This window comes from Simochromis diagramma, unplaced genomic scaffold (genome assembly GCF_900408965.1).
Source record: "Simochromis diagramma unplaced genomic scaffold, fSimDia1.1 OVJJ01000449.1, whole genome shotgun sequence".
NCBI lineage: Eukaryota > Metazoa > Chordata > Actinopteri > Cichliformes > Cichlidae > Simochromis > Simochromis diagramma.
The window spans coordinates 1,858,483-1,872,619 of record NW_024387274.1 but is presented as its reverse complement, the minus strand read 5'-3'; the positions used below and the strand labels follow the sequence as shown (position 1 = coordinate 1,872,619).

General features: G+C 42.7%; 1 protein-coding gene across 3 annotated transcripts; it reads left to right on the top strand.

The window, feature by feature from the left end:
- The first annotated feature begins 2,368 nt into the window (after nt 1-2,368).
- anln (anillin, actin binding protein) lies at nt 2,369-13,001 on the top strand. 3 transcript variants are annotated; one of them, XM_040002634.1, is made up of 23 exons: nt 2,369-2,528; nt 3,932-4,082; nt 4,167-4,589; nt 5,647-5,969; nt 6,103-6,400; nt 6,623-6,789; nt 6,884-6,973; nt 7,062-7,170; nt 7,458-7,747; nt 7,827-7,960; nt 8,046-8,187; nt 8,273-8,408; nt 8,655-8,834; nt 9,002-9,128; nt 9,287-9,335; nt 9,456-9,509; nt 9,624-9,656; nt 9,754-9,772; nt 10,354-10,466; nt 10,755-10,841; nt 10,936-11,043; nt 11,227-11,399; nt 11,485-13,001. In XM_040002634.1, the coding sequence occupies exons 1-23, from the start codon at nt 2,511-2,513 to the stop codon at nt 11,603-11,605; spliced, it is 3,345 nt and encodes a 1,114-aa protein (XP_039858568.1). In that variant the 5' UTR covers nt 2,369-2,510; the 3' UTR covers nt 11,606-13,001. The 3 variants fall into 3 exon arrangements, with proteins under 3 accessions (XP_039858568.1, XP_039858567.1, XP_039858566.1); XM_040002633.1 differs by having other exon boundaries at nt 6,100-6,400; nt 7,461-7,747; XM_040002632.1 differs by having other exon boundaries at nt 2,370-2,528; nt 6,100-6,400.
- Nucleotides 13,002-14,137: the final 1,136 nt, after the last annotated feature.

Sequence of the window (14,137 nt, the reverse complement as noted above, 5' to 3'; positions counted from 1 at the left end):
CTTTTAAAATAACAATCCTCCATAAACCCTGGAATGCAACCTCTGGTCCCCATCAAAGGGACCAGTAGTGACCTGTAATGGAAATGGGTGTGACGTTTAAACCCATCATAACTCCATGTCATATATCCTCCTCTATGTCTATTTTAACATTTATTTCTTTAATTTTTATATCTCAATATCATTACATTTTTTCTTGTTTAAAAAAAACAACAGAAACACAAGTTGACTGAATCCAAAGTGTTGAACCTCATAACATTGTTAAATAATCAAGATTAAACTATCTGTCCAAAATAATAGAGATCATTGAGTAAGATCCTACATCTCCAGAGTTTCATGACTTTTGGTGTTCTTTAGATCAGTCACTGCAGACACAGCCCAGACAAACTGGAAGCTTCATGTTGCTTCACCTCACCGCCCGAATCAAGGTCTAATGCTGCATTTTGTTTTTCACATTTACAGTCTGTCTAACTTTTTCAAAAACTAAAACTAAAAAATGAGGGAAAGTGGAGGCAGGAGAAGCAGGTCCGAGTGTCAGGTGAACTGAACTTCAGGTAAGAAGTTATGACCTGCAGTCTGTCTGGGTCAGATATGAACCAGGTTTAGGTGGAGTTTATTTTCGTTGTGCTGACTTTTTACCGTCAGTTACAATAACTCGTACTGCTACTAGCTAGCATGACGGAGTTTCTATACAGCTGGGTGGGTGCTGTGATGTTACTGATAGTGAACTTTATTTTATTCATAGGGTTAGTTAGTAGAGTTGCCAACCCTCCCGTAAAAAACGGAATCGTCTCGCATTCAGAGAAAATATTACACGTTTGGTATTGAGCTGAAAAGAAACAGTTTCATTCAGCTAGAATGAAAAAGACACAAAGCTGGAGTTATTCTGTGTCTTTGCTGCACAGCTGCCTCTTCTCCTCTCATCCTCCCCCCTCCCTCTCCTGTTGCTGCTTCAATCATGAAACTGATCAATGATCAGCTGATCATCTCTCTTGTTTGTTTATCTCCCACTTTGTGCCAGAAAGAGAAAACCAGCAGATGTCACGCTAAACAACAGCAGCACGTTTAAGCTTGATCAGCTGTTGTTAGAATTTATTTAATATTAATTTCTAGTATCAGCTGATGTTTGCTGGAGCCACAGCTGTGAAGCTGCTGGTCATGATGTCTGTTTGGATATGTGGTGAGAGGGAAACATGAAGATGAAACCAGGAGATGTCCTTACTGGATCATCAGAGCTGTGATGGAGAAGCAGGTTTACCTTTTAGGTGACAGGAATGAGTTGAAGGGAAGTTATGAACTGTTTCTGAGAGACAAATAACACCAGGATCCTTTTTTACGTAGCTGACAGCTGGTAACTGTGCAGGGGCGGGGCACAAAGAAATACTTTTCTTTCTGATTCTCATTTAAAATCTCTCGCTTTTATTAAATAATTATCTGAATCTTACAACCAAAGTTTTTATCTGATGTAAAATGTATAGAAATCATACATATACCAACAAGACAGCGTACATCACTGTCACAGCAGCGTTTGTTTTCATTCAAAGGCTTTATGGCTTTTCTGGTGGGCCGGTCTCTAGTCAAAATGCCCATTTATGTCCCAGTCCAGCCCTGGCCGCAGCCAAAGCACTGAGCGGGCTCCGTTCATGAATGTGCTGCAGCGGGTTTTGAATCCAACAACGAAGCTGTGCTGCTGGTGATACATGATACAAGAATGCATGACTCTGTAGTGCCGACTTACAATGTACCGGGAACTTGGCATGAATTATGTTTTTGTTTTTTCTTCTTGCGAAAACTTAGACAGGATTGTAATTCCTGCCAAAAAAGCAATTTCCGACATTTTCCAAAATTTTGATTGGCGACATTTAAACGATCGTAAATTACAAATGTTTAAAGCCAGAAACAATATTTTTGTCACAGGTAGAAACTGCAATCAGTTTTTTTTTTTGCAAAGCAACTTTTATGTTATTAATGAATGTATATATTTACATTCAACTCATTGACATGAAAATATTTATTTTCCAAAAGAGATCGGACCAAGAGGGCAGCAAAAATTGCAAAAACATAAAACAAAAATTAACATAACGATAATTTCAGAATATTTTAAGTGGTCAAAAAGGCTGAATCAAATATAATGTAGAACACAGTATGTAGAATAACGCCGAGTCGTAAAGATACCCGCAAAACAGGCCATTTCTTTATTTTATATGTAACACCTTCCTAAACCCTGCTGACTGCAGATTATTTTGTAATCTGAGCAAACATAAAAAACACACCGAAACACCGGAAGTCATTCTTTGGCACAACACCGGTCACGACCCCTCTCGGTGATTTTGATTGGCTCTAAGTGATCCGTTGAAGATGTGGAGTCTGCGCAGTAGTCACAGCGCCGAAATTCAAATTTGAACAGAAGCTGTTTGGTACAAAGAGAGAAGCTGGAGTCGCGCAGTTCTCTGTACACGCAGTTGTAGTAGTTTTACTTCAAACTGCAGTCGAGTTGTTAGAAAGTAACCAGAATGGATCCGTTTACTGAGGTGAGTCACAGAGAAACTTTACTAATCAGCCAACAACGTTAGAAGCTGCGTTAAAGTGACTGGATAGTGCACAGCTAACGTAGAAACCAAATGTTATAATGGTAGTGCTCAGAGAGCACGGGGCATTAGCTTGTTTGTTATTAGCTTTAGACGTTGACGTTTTTAACACGGCTGAAGAAAACATGTCACGTGTTTCTTTGGTCAAAACGACTACATGAGCCATAAAAAAGTATCTCATTTTAATGTCAGTATGTATGTGGCTGGAACAAGTTAACAAGTATTTCGCTCCTGAATGATCGTTATATTTAAGCGCTCCTTAACCTCCTAGGACCTGGGTCCACATATGTGGACATCACATTTTGGGTTATTTAGACCAAAATACTCAATTTTGCGCTACAAGGGCCTGATGTGCACTTACGGGGACATTATATGCTACTGTTCTATCAAGATTTTAAACGAATATCCTCATGTGGCTCTCATTTTTCTTAAAACCAAAAATAAGGTAAAAAAAAAAATCTGATAATTCTTTGTTTTTACATTCATCGGGCCCCGATGTGACCAAATATCAAAGAGAAATTAAAAATGCATGTCGTGGAAGAGTTCAGGTCTTAGGAGGTTAAACAACGCCCCAGTCATTAAACTCACTGAGTGTCCGTAGCTGCGTAGCCCTGTTGGGCGTCAGTTTCTTTCTTTTCACTCTTGTCGGTGCTGCCAGCTAACTAACCGAAATGAATCAGGCCTGATGTCATTAGAGTTTAAACCGCAGGCGTACAGGAGCGTGCGTCATTCTTCAGCAATGCTTTTCGTCAGCGCCTGCAGAGCTGATGTAGGGTGTCGTATGTGTCGGGACTTGCACAGCAGAATAGAATTAGGCCTTTAGTGGAATTGTTCATGGACAACGAGGTTATGGGTGCATTCCCGTTAAATATGCAGCAATTAAAATATGAATAGTAAGACAGCAGAATGAAACAAACAGGAGAAATGTAAACGCAGTGTTAGAAACACGAGGGAAAGCAAACACGTTCTTATTATCTTTGGTTACTTCGTGTTTCTTTGGATGCGTTCACATGTTTCAGGAGTTATCAGCTCTGACAGCTAAAACTAAGAAACATTAGAATCTGACAGTGAGGGAAATATTTGTAATAGTAGTCAAAGAGAACAGTGAGAGCCCAAAGCTATAGGAGACTATTAAACCATTTATATGAGGTGTAAACACTTGTAAATGATCTTTGATACAGAAACTGTATCTGTGAGCGGCGTCATCCCTTTAGATGCAGCAGCGTTGCCATAAATCCCTTTGTGCACCTGGCTTTAGTTTGTAATTTAGCTTGACTCTGTTTCACTAAAGCAGTTGAACACTACAGAGGTGATGTTTTATTAACAACCCAACTCTACCAAACTAGAAACTGTTGGAGCGAACTCGAGCTCGCAGAGAGAACCTCCAGAAGAAACTCGCAGAAAGAACCAATGCAGCGAACAGACAGGTGGTGAAAAGGCCTCGAGAGCCACTGACTGACACAAACATTGTGATCAGCGAGTCTCTTATTGATAAAGGTATGAGCCCCTTTAGTGTTTTGGCACTTTAACCTCTGAGCTGCAGCTGTCTTGTGTTTGCTTAAATCTCTTTATTGTTTTCAGTGCCCCAGACGTCCACAAAGCCATCTCCCTCGAAGCGCAAGTGCTCTGGAGAAAATGTCCAACCTGCAGCTGATGAAGAGAACCAGGAGCCGGTGATGCCACAAGCTCCTCTTCTCTCAGATCCTCCCACAGACAAAAAGCCCCCGGTGGGTCCAGCCAGCATCCGGCCTTTCTCCTCCTCGGAGAAGACTTCAGGAAAGCCTGTTCTGCAGTCTCAGGCAGTGCAGCTGAAAGCGGAACGCCCAGAACCTGACAAGGTGGCTGTCTGCACTGCTCTTGTTCCTCCAAGCAGAACAGAAGCACAGATAGGAGCCCCCAATCCAGCTCCTCAGAGTAACAAAGAGGATCCAGCTCCATCTGCTGCTGGCATGAAATCACGCTTAAAAAACCTGGCAGAGCAGAGGAAGTGCTGGAACACTGACGGTAACAGTTTCCTGCTGTTTAATTTACATAGAATGAGTTTAAATTTACAGGAAGTTATTAACAGGACTTCAGGAGGGGGGACAAAATGATCAGAAATAAATAAAAATTAGTCTGAGACAAAAGATCACCATCCTGAGATAATAACAGCTGAGGGAATCTACATGAAATCGGCTCAACCAAGAAAGCATCAAACTCTGGACACACTGAGGTTGATGAAGCTCGTTCCTAATTCAGATCAAGCAAACGGCTCAGTCACAAGACAGAACAGCTCAGCAGCCTCCTCCCATCTACAAAAACAAAGAAGCTAAAAAATCCATGTTTGAATCCAGCTGACTGAATGTTTTGTTCCACAGTCTGCAACCAATTGTAGCTTGTGGTGACTAAGTGCTTGTTCACACCAAAGGTGACTGCACAGGTCGCCTGACAGTCAGTCAGCAGTTTTATCATTAATCTGAACAAGTCAGTGACAACTCGGGGACTGAACTGGCTGCCAGCTGGTGGTTTTCTGGTTATTTTCTTATGGAACAGGAAGGTGCTGAGTGCAAATGTTAAAGTTAAATGTGAATTCCTGTCTGTAGAAAGTCCCAGATGTGGGACTTTTGATCATTTCTCACAGTTGCTGTAGTTTCAGAAACAGATCGTGCTGAGTGTCAGACTGATGGTACAGTGAGTCGGTCTTATGGCAGGTTTTAGTGACTGTGTGTAATCTAGTTTTAAAAATGCGATAATGGCAGTAATATCGTATCATAGGTCAGGTATTGTGTTGTCTGGTGATTCCCACTTCTGCAAGCAGACAACAGGAGGTTGAAATGTTTTCTGATGCTGTCTATTTTAAAGAAATCTCTCTTATATGTAATGTAGAACTATATAACACACTGTTGGCTCTCTTATACGTGATTCTTTTGGTTACAATTACAGTTTATGACACCAAGGATTCAGAAAAACAGATGTTCCATCTTCGTCCTCAGATGAGCTCTAATCCTGAAATTCCAGATAACGTCTGTGCTTTTTACGTGTGAATAAACGTGTAAAAGTGAAATTGTTTCTCCCTTTTCAGATGCTTGTGATGTGCCTTCAGACTGTATTCCTGTATCCACGATAAAGAGACCGTTTGATGCCCAACCAGCTGCCAGTCCCTCTGTCTCCTCAGAAATTTCCCTTGGGAGGAGAGGCAGACTGGCCAACCTGGCTGCAACCATTGGTTCCTGGGAGGATGATCTCAGCCATGCTAAAACCCCCAAAGAGAAAGCAAAGGAGACGCTCGCTGCTTCGTCTAGTCCCAGATTTGCAGTCAGAGGTGCTGCGGCTTCCAGCACTAAACCCAGCGTTTCGGTGACCAGTTCAACCGTGAGGAGCAAGTGCACGGGCATCTCCAAACAGGTATTCATTTTTTATCTTCTGCATAATCGCTTCACTATTCAAATTTTAGCTTTTCCTGCAAGGTTTCCTGGGTCACTAGAAATATATCTCCTGTATAAATAAACTGGCTTTCCATCTGTTTATTTTTCAGCAGGCTGCGTTTTCTCCAAGCCTTCAAAAAGCCGACTTGGTATCCAGTCCTCAGAAGTGCTCCAACCAGGGCGCTACAGTGTCCTCTATTCATCAGAAGACCTCGGTTGAGGAACCGGCCCTCTTATCTAGTCAGCAGAAGGCCAGCTCCTCCATGTCAGCGCTTCAAAGTCCCCAAAAACATCAGAACCTGTCCAAAGGCCCAAATGTCTCCTGCAGCCCCCAGAAGCCGGAGCTTTGCGCCAAGCCCAGCTCATCTGACCTTCCAGCCTCGAGGGAAAAGGTTACTACAGGAGCTTTTGGTGAGTTGGACTGGAAAGCTGGTTATGATGAAAATTGCTCAGTGGCAGTCTCTGCATGTTTTGATATGGCCAGTTTCTTAGCACATCAGCCGGTTCTATTCACTTGTGCAGGGGCACCTTCCTACATTGTCATTTAATTGTCTGCTCAAATCAGTGTTGACACAGACCCATTAGTTGATTCTATCCTCCACAAGTTAGAGTGATTTTTACCATCTCAAATAGGAGTGAAATCTTTGCGGGAGCGCATCAACCAGAGCTCACCTGCTCGAGTCGGAGTACAGACCAGCGCTGCCTCTGTGAGTCCAAACACCAGGTCGGTACAGGAGAGACTCAGAGCTGCCCAGGCTACAAACACAACCACTGCTGACATCACTATGAGGCAGAAACTGGTAGGTTGATGTCATTCTTGGTGCTGCAGTTATGTTTTCCCCCTTATCCGAATAGCAGAATGGCACATTCTAATAACAAGCCTGCTCGTTTCAGGAGCGTGAGAGTGAGCTGGCTCAAATTTGCAGTCGCTTCCAGCAGAGGAGCAAAATGTGGAAGGACAAAGAAGGAGGAGCGGACACTAAGGTTGGACAGGAAGCATCAGGCACACACAGAGTAAATAAAGTCTCCCAGCATTCACCCCAGTGAATTTTTCAAATGACGTACTTTTCAGGAAGAGGTCGTAAAGCCTGTTGAGAGAGAAGTGATCTCATCTGAGCCGCCGGATGAATTCCCTGCACCATATAAGAAATCTGACGCACGCGGCGAGTGCGCTCCTTCAGGTATTGCATGACAGTCCCGAACAGAGCCCGAGTACTCGGACTACTGGTAAAGTGAAGCTATCAGTTATCTGGTGTCGGGCAGATTATAATATGGCATATTGTTTTCAGTCACAGTGCAATGACTGCTGTGTGTTTTGTCACCATCGGTGGTTCTGTTGGACCCTCAGCAGTGATTCAGTTTAACTTCAGATTTTGAGTTTAGGGTGTTGGTACAGCTCTACACAACAAAACAAACCATACTTCCTGATGACAATCTCAAGATTTCTAACATGGGTTTAAATAAACAGCAGGTCGTCAGCTGATGAGCTCCCCTCCAGTGTTGACCTCCAGCCCCCTGAAAGTGGCTGTTCACACTACAGATAAGTTGACTGAAGAGACCCCAGAGGAGAAAAGAGAAGAAAACGTGGATCAGTCTGTCAATTCTACCGTCATCAACGAGCTGTTTGGAGATCTAGAACAGAGTGAAGATCACAGCGGTGATGAGGAAGATGCTTTAAACATCTCCTCGATGTCCCTCCTCACTCCACTGGCAGAGACTGTGGCCGCTGTGGTAAACAGTCCAGAAAAGAGAATGATGGTAAGCACCGACGAGTCCTCGTCCATGGAAATGCAGCGGTAATTGTTCGGTGATAATATTTTCTTCATGACTTGTGCAGACATCCACTCCAGCCAACTCTTTCATTATGAAGAGCACAACTCCCGACGATGTCGCCAAAGCCAAAAGCTTCCAGACCTCCTCAGATGGAGATGGTGCAAGTGTCTCAAGTGAGGACCACAAGCTTCCCTACAGGTAAGCGTTTCCTCCGTGCAGTGCTGAGATGCTTCAGAGCCGTCTGTTTTCACCGTCTCACTGAATGTTTGTTGCTGTGTGCAAGTATCGATGCATACAGGTCAACCAGGGTGAAGAACACCGAGAGGCCCGGTGTGAAGCAGGTTATTGTGAGAAAAGAAGACATTTCTAAGAGAGCCGAGGAGCCCCGAGCATCCAGCCTGTTCAGTGTCAAACAGAAGATAAAGGTTTACATTAAACTTGTTCCATATAGGATTTCAACTGGTAATAAACTACAGTCTGATCTTACACAAAAATCTACCTTTTGTGTAGATTCTGACAAATGAAATCAACCTGCAGCAGACGGTTATCTATCAAGCCAGCCAGGCACTCAACTGCTGCACAGATGAAGAACACGGGAAAGGCTCGCAGGTGGAGGCTGAGGCAGAGAGGCTGCTGCTGGTGGCAAGTAAGCACATCTGTTTCCTTAGTCAGCTCAAGGTTGTTCACATAGCACGATCACAAAGTCTTGAGTAAAGGAACACAAATAAAAATCCACTTAGTGCTAATATTTAGTTTCCTGTATAAAATGTGAAAGCATTGCACAGACCTACCCTGTGTCGATGTTAGAGTTCCACATGTCGGTGTTTAGAAGATTAACGAGGGACATGGTTTGGCCCAAAGATATGACTTTGTTTACGTTTGATGGCCTCAGGCGAAAAGAGAGAAGCACTGAAGGTGGAGCTGGACCAGCTGAAAGGAAATCCAGGAGGAAGGAAAGAGGGGCCTGCAGCCCCACAGCCGAGCACGATGGCCTCCAAAGGCTGCATCACCCTGCAGGAGCTACGCCTGCCTCTCAAGGCAGACTTTGTCTGTTCCACTGCCAATAAACCAGGTACACGATCCATAACTCTACAGTTCTCCATGTTCTCCATTAGACCACATCTCAAATGAGTGCTTTTATTAAACTGTTATTTGTGAGTTTTAAGAATCTTCACAGTCAGAGTGGAATCCCACAGTTTCATACTAATGTTGTCATGCTGTTTGTTTCCATTATTTCAGAGTCTACCAAACATTCATTTTTCATCATGATCAGGGCGGGAGCAGAGAACATTGTGGCCACGCCTTTAGCCACGACACACCGTGGCCTGAGTGGCGACACCCTCACCTTCCCCACCAAGTTCACTATGTGAGTCAGAAGCAGTTAGTGGAGGCACTGTTGGCCTTCAGTCACACCGCTGTGGTCCACTCATCATTTCAGCACGTCGCCTCTGTTATTAAACACTATTAACTAAACATAATCAATTTATTTACTGATTGCTGACTTTCAGAATCTTTGACTTTCAGATCTGACGTTGACAGTGGCTTTGACATCAGTCTAGAAGTATACTGTCTGGTACGTGTCCTCGTTCTGCAAGTACTAACGCTGTATTTCTGTGACACCGTCTGTTCATAGTCTTCTGTAAGTTTCTGTTTTGCAGTGTTACTGATGGTGCACAGTGCTGTTCCCTTTCAGGTGCAGAAACGGGAAATCTGCAGTGACAAGAAGAAGAAAACCAACAAGTCGAAGGTGATTCCTGTTTTATTTTACTTTTGTTGTTTGCTGTTGGGATATGCTTTTAGAGTGTGTGGCTGTTCTCACTTTACTCTTTAAAACAAATGTAATATTTCTTCATCTTCCTAGGCTATCACTCCAAAGAAGTTCCTTGCCATCACTGTAAGTATTTAAAAAAAAACAAACTAAAACTTTAAAGGAAAAATGAGAAAAAAGCTCCTTTTTTCCACATGTTAATTAATTTATTCTTCTCCTGCAGAAGACGACACAGACACCAGGTATGTGACACTAAGGTTTATACAAACTGTGCTGTGAAGACTATTATGTAACAAAGTGTAAAAGATGCAGAGTGATGGTCTCAATATAAGCTTCAAGGAGAAATGAGCTTTATTAGGCCAAATAAACGTACTGGATGAATCAGTGATCTGTTCATTTGGGCCGTTTTAAACAGGAGAAACATTTCAATACTCTTCCAGGTGACGTCTTTAGTCACAGTGTGACAGCTTTTGTTTGGAAAGTTGTATCTGAGCAAAACAAAATACAGATGTTTAGCTATAATGTATGTCTGGAAAAAAACAAATGAGACAGATGGAGCCAGAGTGGGTACACATCACCAATGTTTTTAAGTAAAATATTTCTAAAGATTCTTTTGACATGAAATTCTCACTAGATGTCAGTAATGAGGCACCTTTTTATAGGAACCAACTGAGACGAATTTGCACCCAGTAGCAGGGTTTCTAATTACTGACAGATGTCTGAGGGGTGTGTCCATGCCTTTTTGCACCTTCCTTTTTTCATGTGTTCAGTACTTTCCCCCTGTGTCACTTGTCATTATTAAGCATAATGTATGTTGTCGCAGTTGTGGCCAGTCCTGGAGGCCCCAATGCGGTTCGCACCAGTAACTTTGCTCTGATTGGAGCATACAAGCTCACCCTGGCTTCAATTGGGAAGACCCAGTTTCCTTTGGAGAAGGTATGAAAGCCCTGAGTTCATAGTCCATGTATATCTGTCTCCATTCACACTGTTACAACCATGGCAGTAACATCCTCATGCATCTGTAAACTCAGTAATTATGTCAGCCTATGTATGTAATTAAGTATTAACCATGACACACACACACACACACACACACACACACACACACACACACACACACACACACCCAGTAAAATATAAATAAATATGCAGTGGCTCATGACTTTTGCATAGTGCTGTATGAAGTGTTAGGCTTCCATTCAGTCTGCCTGCTCTGGGTCATAGGTGCCATTCTTGTGCCCTTTGGAGGGCCACATCTACCTTAAGATGCACTGTGAAGTGGGCTCAAAGGTGGAGGAAAGGGGCTTCCTGGTGAGTATGGCTCATGAGGCTGATACTGGCCTTAATGTGCTGCTACAACTATTCTTGAAGTCTAATCATCTGTCTTTGTTTTTTCTTACCACAGACGATGTTTGAAGATGTTAGTGGGTTTGGAGCTTGGCACAGACGATGGTGCGTCCTGTCAGGATACTGCATCTCCTACTGGACTTACCCAGACGATGAAAAGAGAAAGGTAACAATGCTGCGAGCCAGCAAGCAAGTTTGTCTGTTACTCTACATTCACGTGCTGACTAATATGTGACTGCTCTAAACCTGCAGTAACAACTGAAAAACATTAAATAGACGGTGCCAAAGTTTAAAGCTTTAAGAATAAAATATAAGCAAAGACTGAACAGGGTTGTTCTACATCTCGTAGAATCCCATTGGTCGCATCAATCTGTCCAACTGCACAAGTAAGGCAGTGGAGCCAGCCAGCAGAGAGTTCTGTGCCCGACCCAACACGTTTGAGCTCATCACCATCAGACCACGGAGAGACGATGACAGAGAAACGCTTGTCAGCCAGTGCCAGAACACCACGTGTGTCACTAGGTAAGTTTCCACCATATGGACAGGTACTTACTCCTGAAGAGTGGCTTGATGACAGTCAACATACTCTGCTTGTTTTCCTGTGCAGAAATTGGCTGAGTGCTGACACCAAGGAGGAGAGAAATCTGTGGATGAAGAAGCTGAACCAGATTCTGGTGGACCTGCGGATGTGGCAGCCAGATGCCTGTAACAGACCGCTGCCCAACTAATCCCTTTGTATTCTTTGGACTGCTGTTGATGCATGGCTTACTAAGTGCAATATACTATCATACCAGTTGGATATTTGAGTAGGATCATTGATCACAGGAGGTGAAATAAACAGCCGACACATGCTAGAACAGGTTTTTCTGCATTTACGTGGGTGTTGGGTTTTTATATATCTGATGCATAAGCCTGGTTTGATGTGCTTTGGTTGATGTTGCCACGTTTTTACGTTAATGCTAATATTTAATATGCACATGCTGCATGGCTTTAAAACTTTTGGTTTCAGTGTTGAAATTTGAATGTGCGTGGTGTTCAAATTCCTCTGTCTCTAAATATATATGTGTGTGTGCGCGAGTGAGTGTGTATATGTGTCCATGCTTTATAACCCCCTCCCCCAAAAAAGTATTATGTTCAATGGAGATAACTGGGGAGCCGATCTGTTACATATCCTGCTCTGAAGCCTGAGTCTGCATAACCAGCATGCTGACCCATGTCCCAGCTGCCTGTCTTAACCTACTGTGCATGTCTGTGGAAGAGAGAACCAGGCAGGCACAGGCAGAACATGTCAGCTCCACAAAGAGCTCCAGACATCAGTGTGATGCAGCAGTGTTTAACCACTGTGCTTCCATGTTTCACAGTTTTCTTATTTTTAATTAAAATGTAAAGCTTCTGTCAGATATAACACATGGCTCATCTACACAAAGAAACTGAGGGGTGGGGGGTAATTTAGGTGACAGTTTTGGCCCCTCAGCTGTAAAAGGCTGATGAGAGATTGTCACCCTGGCAGGTGGGCAGGCAGCATGGACATGCATATGAACACAGTGACGTAGGAGTTTATACGATCGGTATAACTAGTGTAGTTTGAATCGCAGCGACGTGGAGGGGGGAGGTTGAGGTCACTTTACTTGTGAGAGTAACTTGATGATTTTAAAATTGATGCCACCCGTGTATCTACCAAGAGGCTGGGGGCAGCATCAGCAGCCACCTTTTTCAAATGATGTCATTTTATATACATGTTAATGAGTCTCAGGTGTAACAGCAAACTACAGAGTGCATGTTTACCTCTTAGGTACCTGTTAGACAATGCAGAGTAAATAAAATAGTCTAGTGACCTGCAAATAAATAACATTTTCAATAAAAGCACTTTTTTTTAAAAGCAAATGTTGATAAATGCAACCTGAAAATGGTCTCCATGCATCATTATCTCTAGTTATGTCTTGTTCCATCCTTTTACACTGATTTGGTAAACGTGGCTGTTTAACGATGTACGCTACAAGCTTTATTAAAAAAAGAATGGACGGGCTGTTTTACATGTTGCTGTGTAATTATATTGAATGAAAACGGTGCTTTTTTACCTTTTTGCAATTTGGTGCATTAAAAAGAGTATTTGCCCCTTTCTGATTTCTTGGGGTTTTCTACAGTTGCCATGCTTGTTTCAGATTATCAAACTAAGTTTAATACAAAAAGAACTCCAGTAAATACAAAATGCAGATTTAAATGATGATTTCCTTTATTGGAGAATAAAAGCTCCAAACCTTATTGGATAAAGTCAGTTCTTAAACTGAATCACTGGTTGGGCCTTCTCGGCAGCAAGAAGTGCAATCATGTGTTTGTGATAACTGGCAAAGAGGTTACACAGCGATGATGCAGGAAACAAGTGACCTCACTGAGATAAACAGTTCTCTTGTGAAAAATAAAGTTTCCACAGGACTCTGTGCAACCACATAAATACTGAAGTACATCTTTAATGGCTTACATAAGATTTCAGAGTAACGGCCATGTGTCGCTAACAAAATGCACTTGATTACCTGATCATCAGCAAGTGTGATCTATAAAGACAGCTTTGGCAGTTGGCTGGTCTAGATCGTGCACCTCTCTGCTTTTGTAACCTGACACATTAAGACAGCTGCTGCAGCTGGAACATCATTAAATCTACCATCGTAGATTTAATGATGTTCCAGTTCAGGAGGCCCGGGCGGTCAAATACCTTACAATGTGTCCTGAGGTATTTAAACAGGAGCAGTATGTGCTCCTTTGTGCAAGGAGGAACAGGATGAGCACTGCCAGAGCCCCACTGACCACCAACAGGGCCTCTGACCAATCAAAGAAACAGATTCATCAGGCTAAATTTGAGCAGTCTATATAAAATGTGTATTCATGCTGAACAATATTAGTTTTCTTAGCCCTTTCCATAGATGCTTATTATGGAAAAGGCTAAGTAGAAAAGCATCTATATAAATACCACCCAGAAATATAAGTAGCTCACATTTAGTTTCTATTTTAGCACGATAGACTATTTTAGCATGACCCAACCCTCGCCCCCTACCGCTGCTGCACTGGCACGGCCTGTGGTGCTTATTGTGCTTAGGTTATGTTCTATGTGCAATAGTTACTAAATCCATCCATCCAGTCGCTTCTGCTTGTCCTTTTCAGGGGGGCGCTGGAGCCTATCCCAGCTGTCAGATTTAGTTACTAAATCGCTCAAAACTACATTTTTAAGTGTTTTATTAAACATGTCTCTAAAGGCTAGAAATTTT

Coding starts and splice junctions, on each gene's coding strand:
- anln (XM_040002632.1), top strand. Junction 4,083..4,166: donor CGAGTCTCTTATTGATAAAG/GTATGAGCCCCT, acceptor TATTGTTTTCAG/TGCCCCAGACGTCCACAAAG. Junction 7,961..8,045: donor GACCACAAGCTTCCCTACAG/GTAAGCGTTTCC, acceptor GCTGTGTGCAAG/TATCGATGCATACAGGTCAA.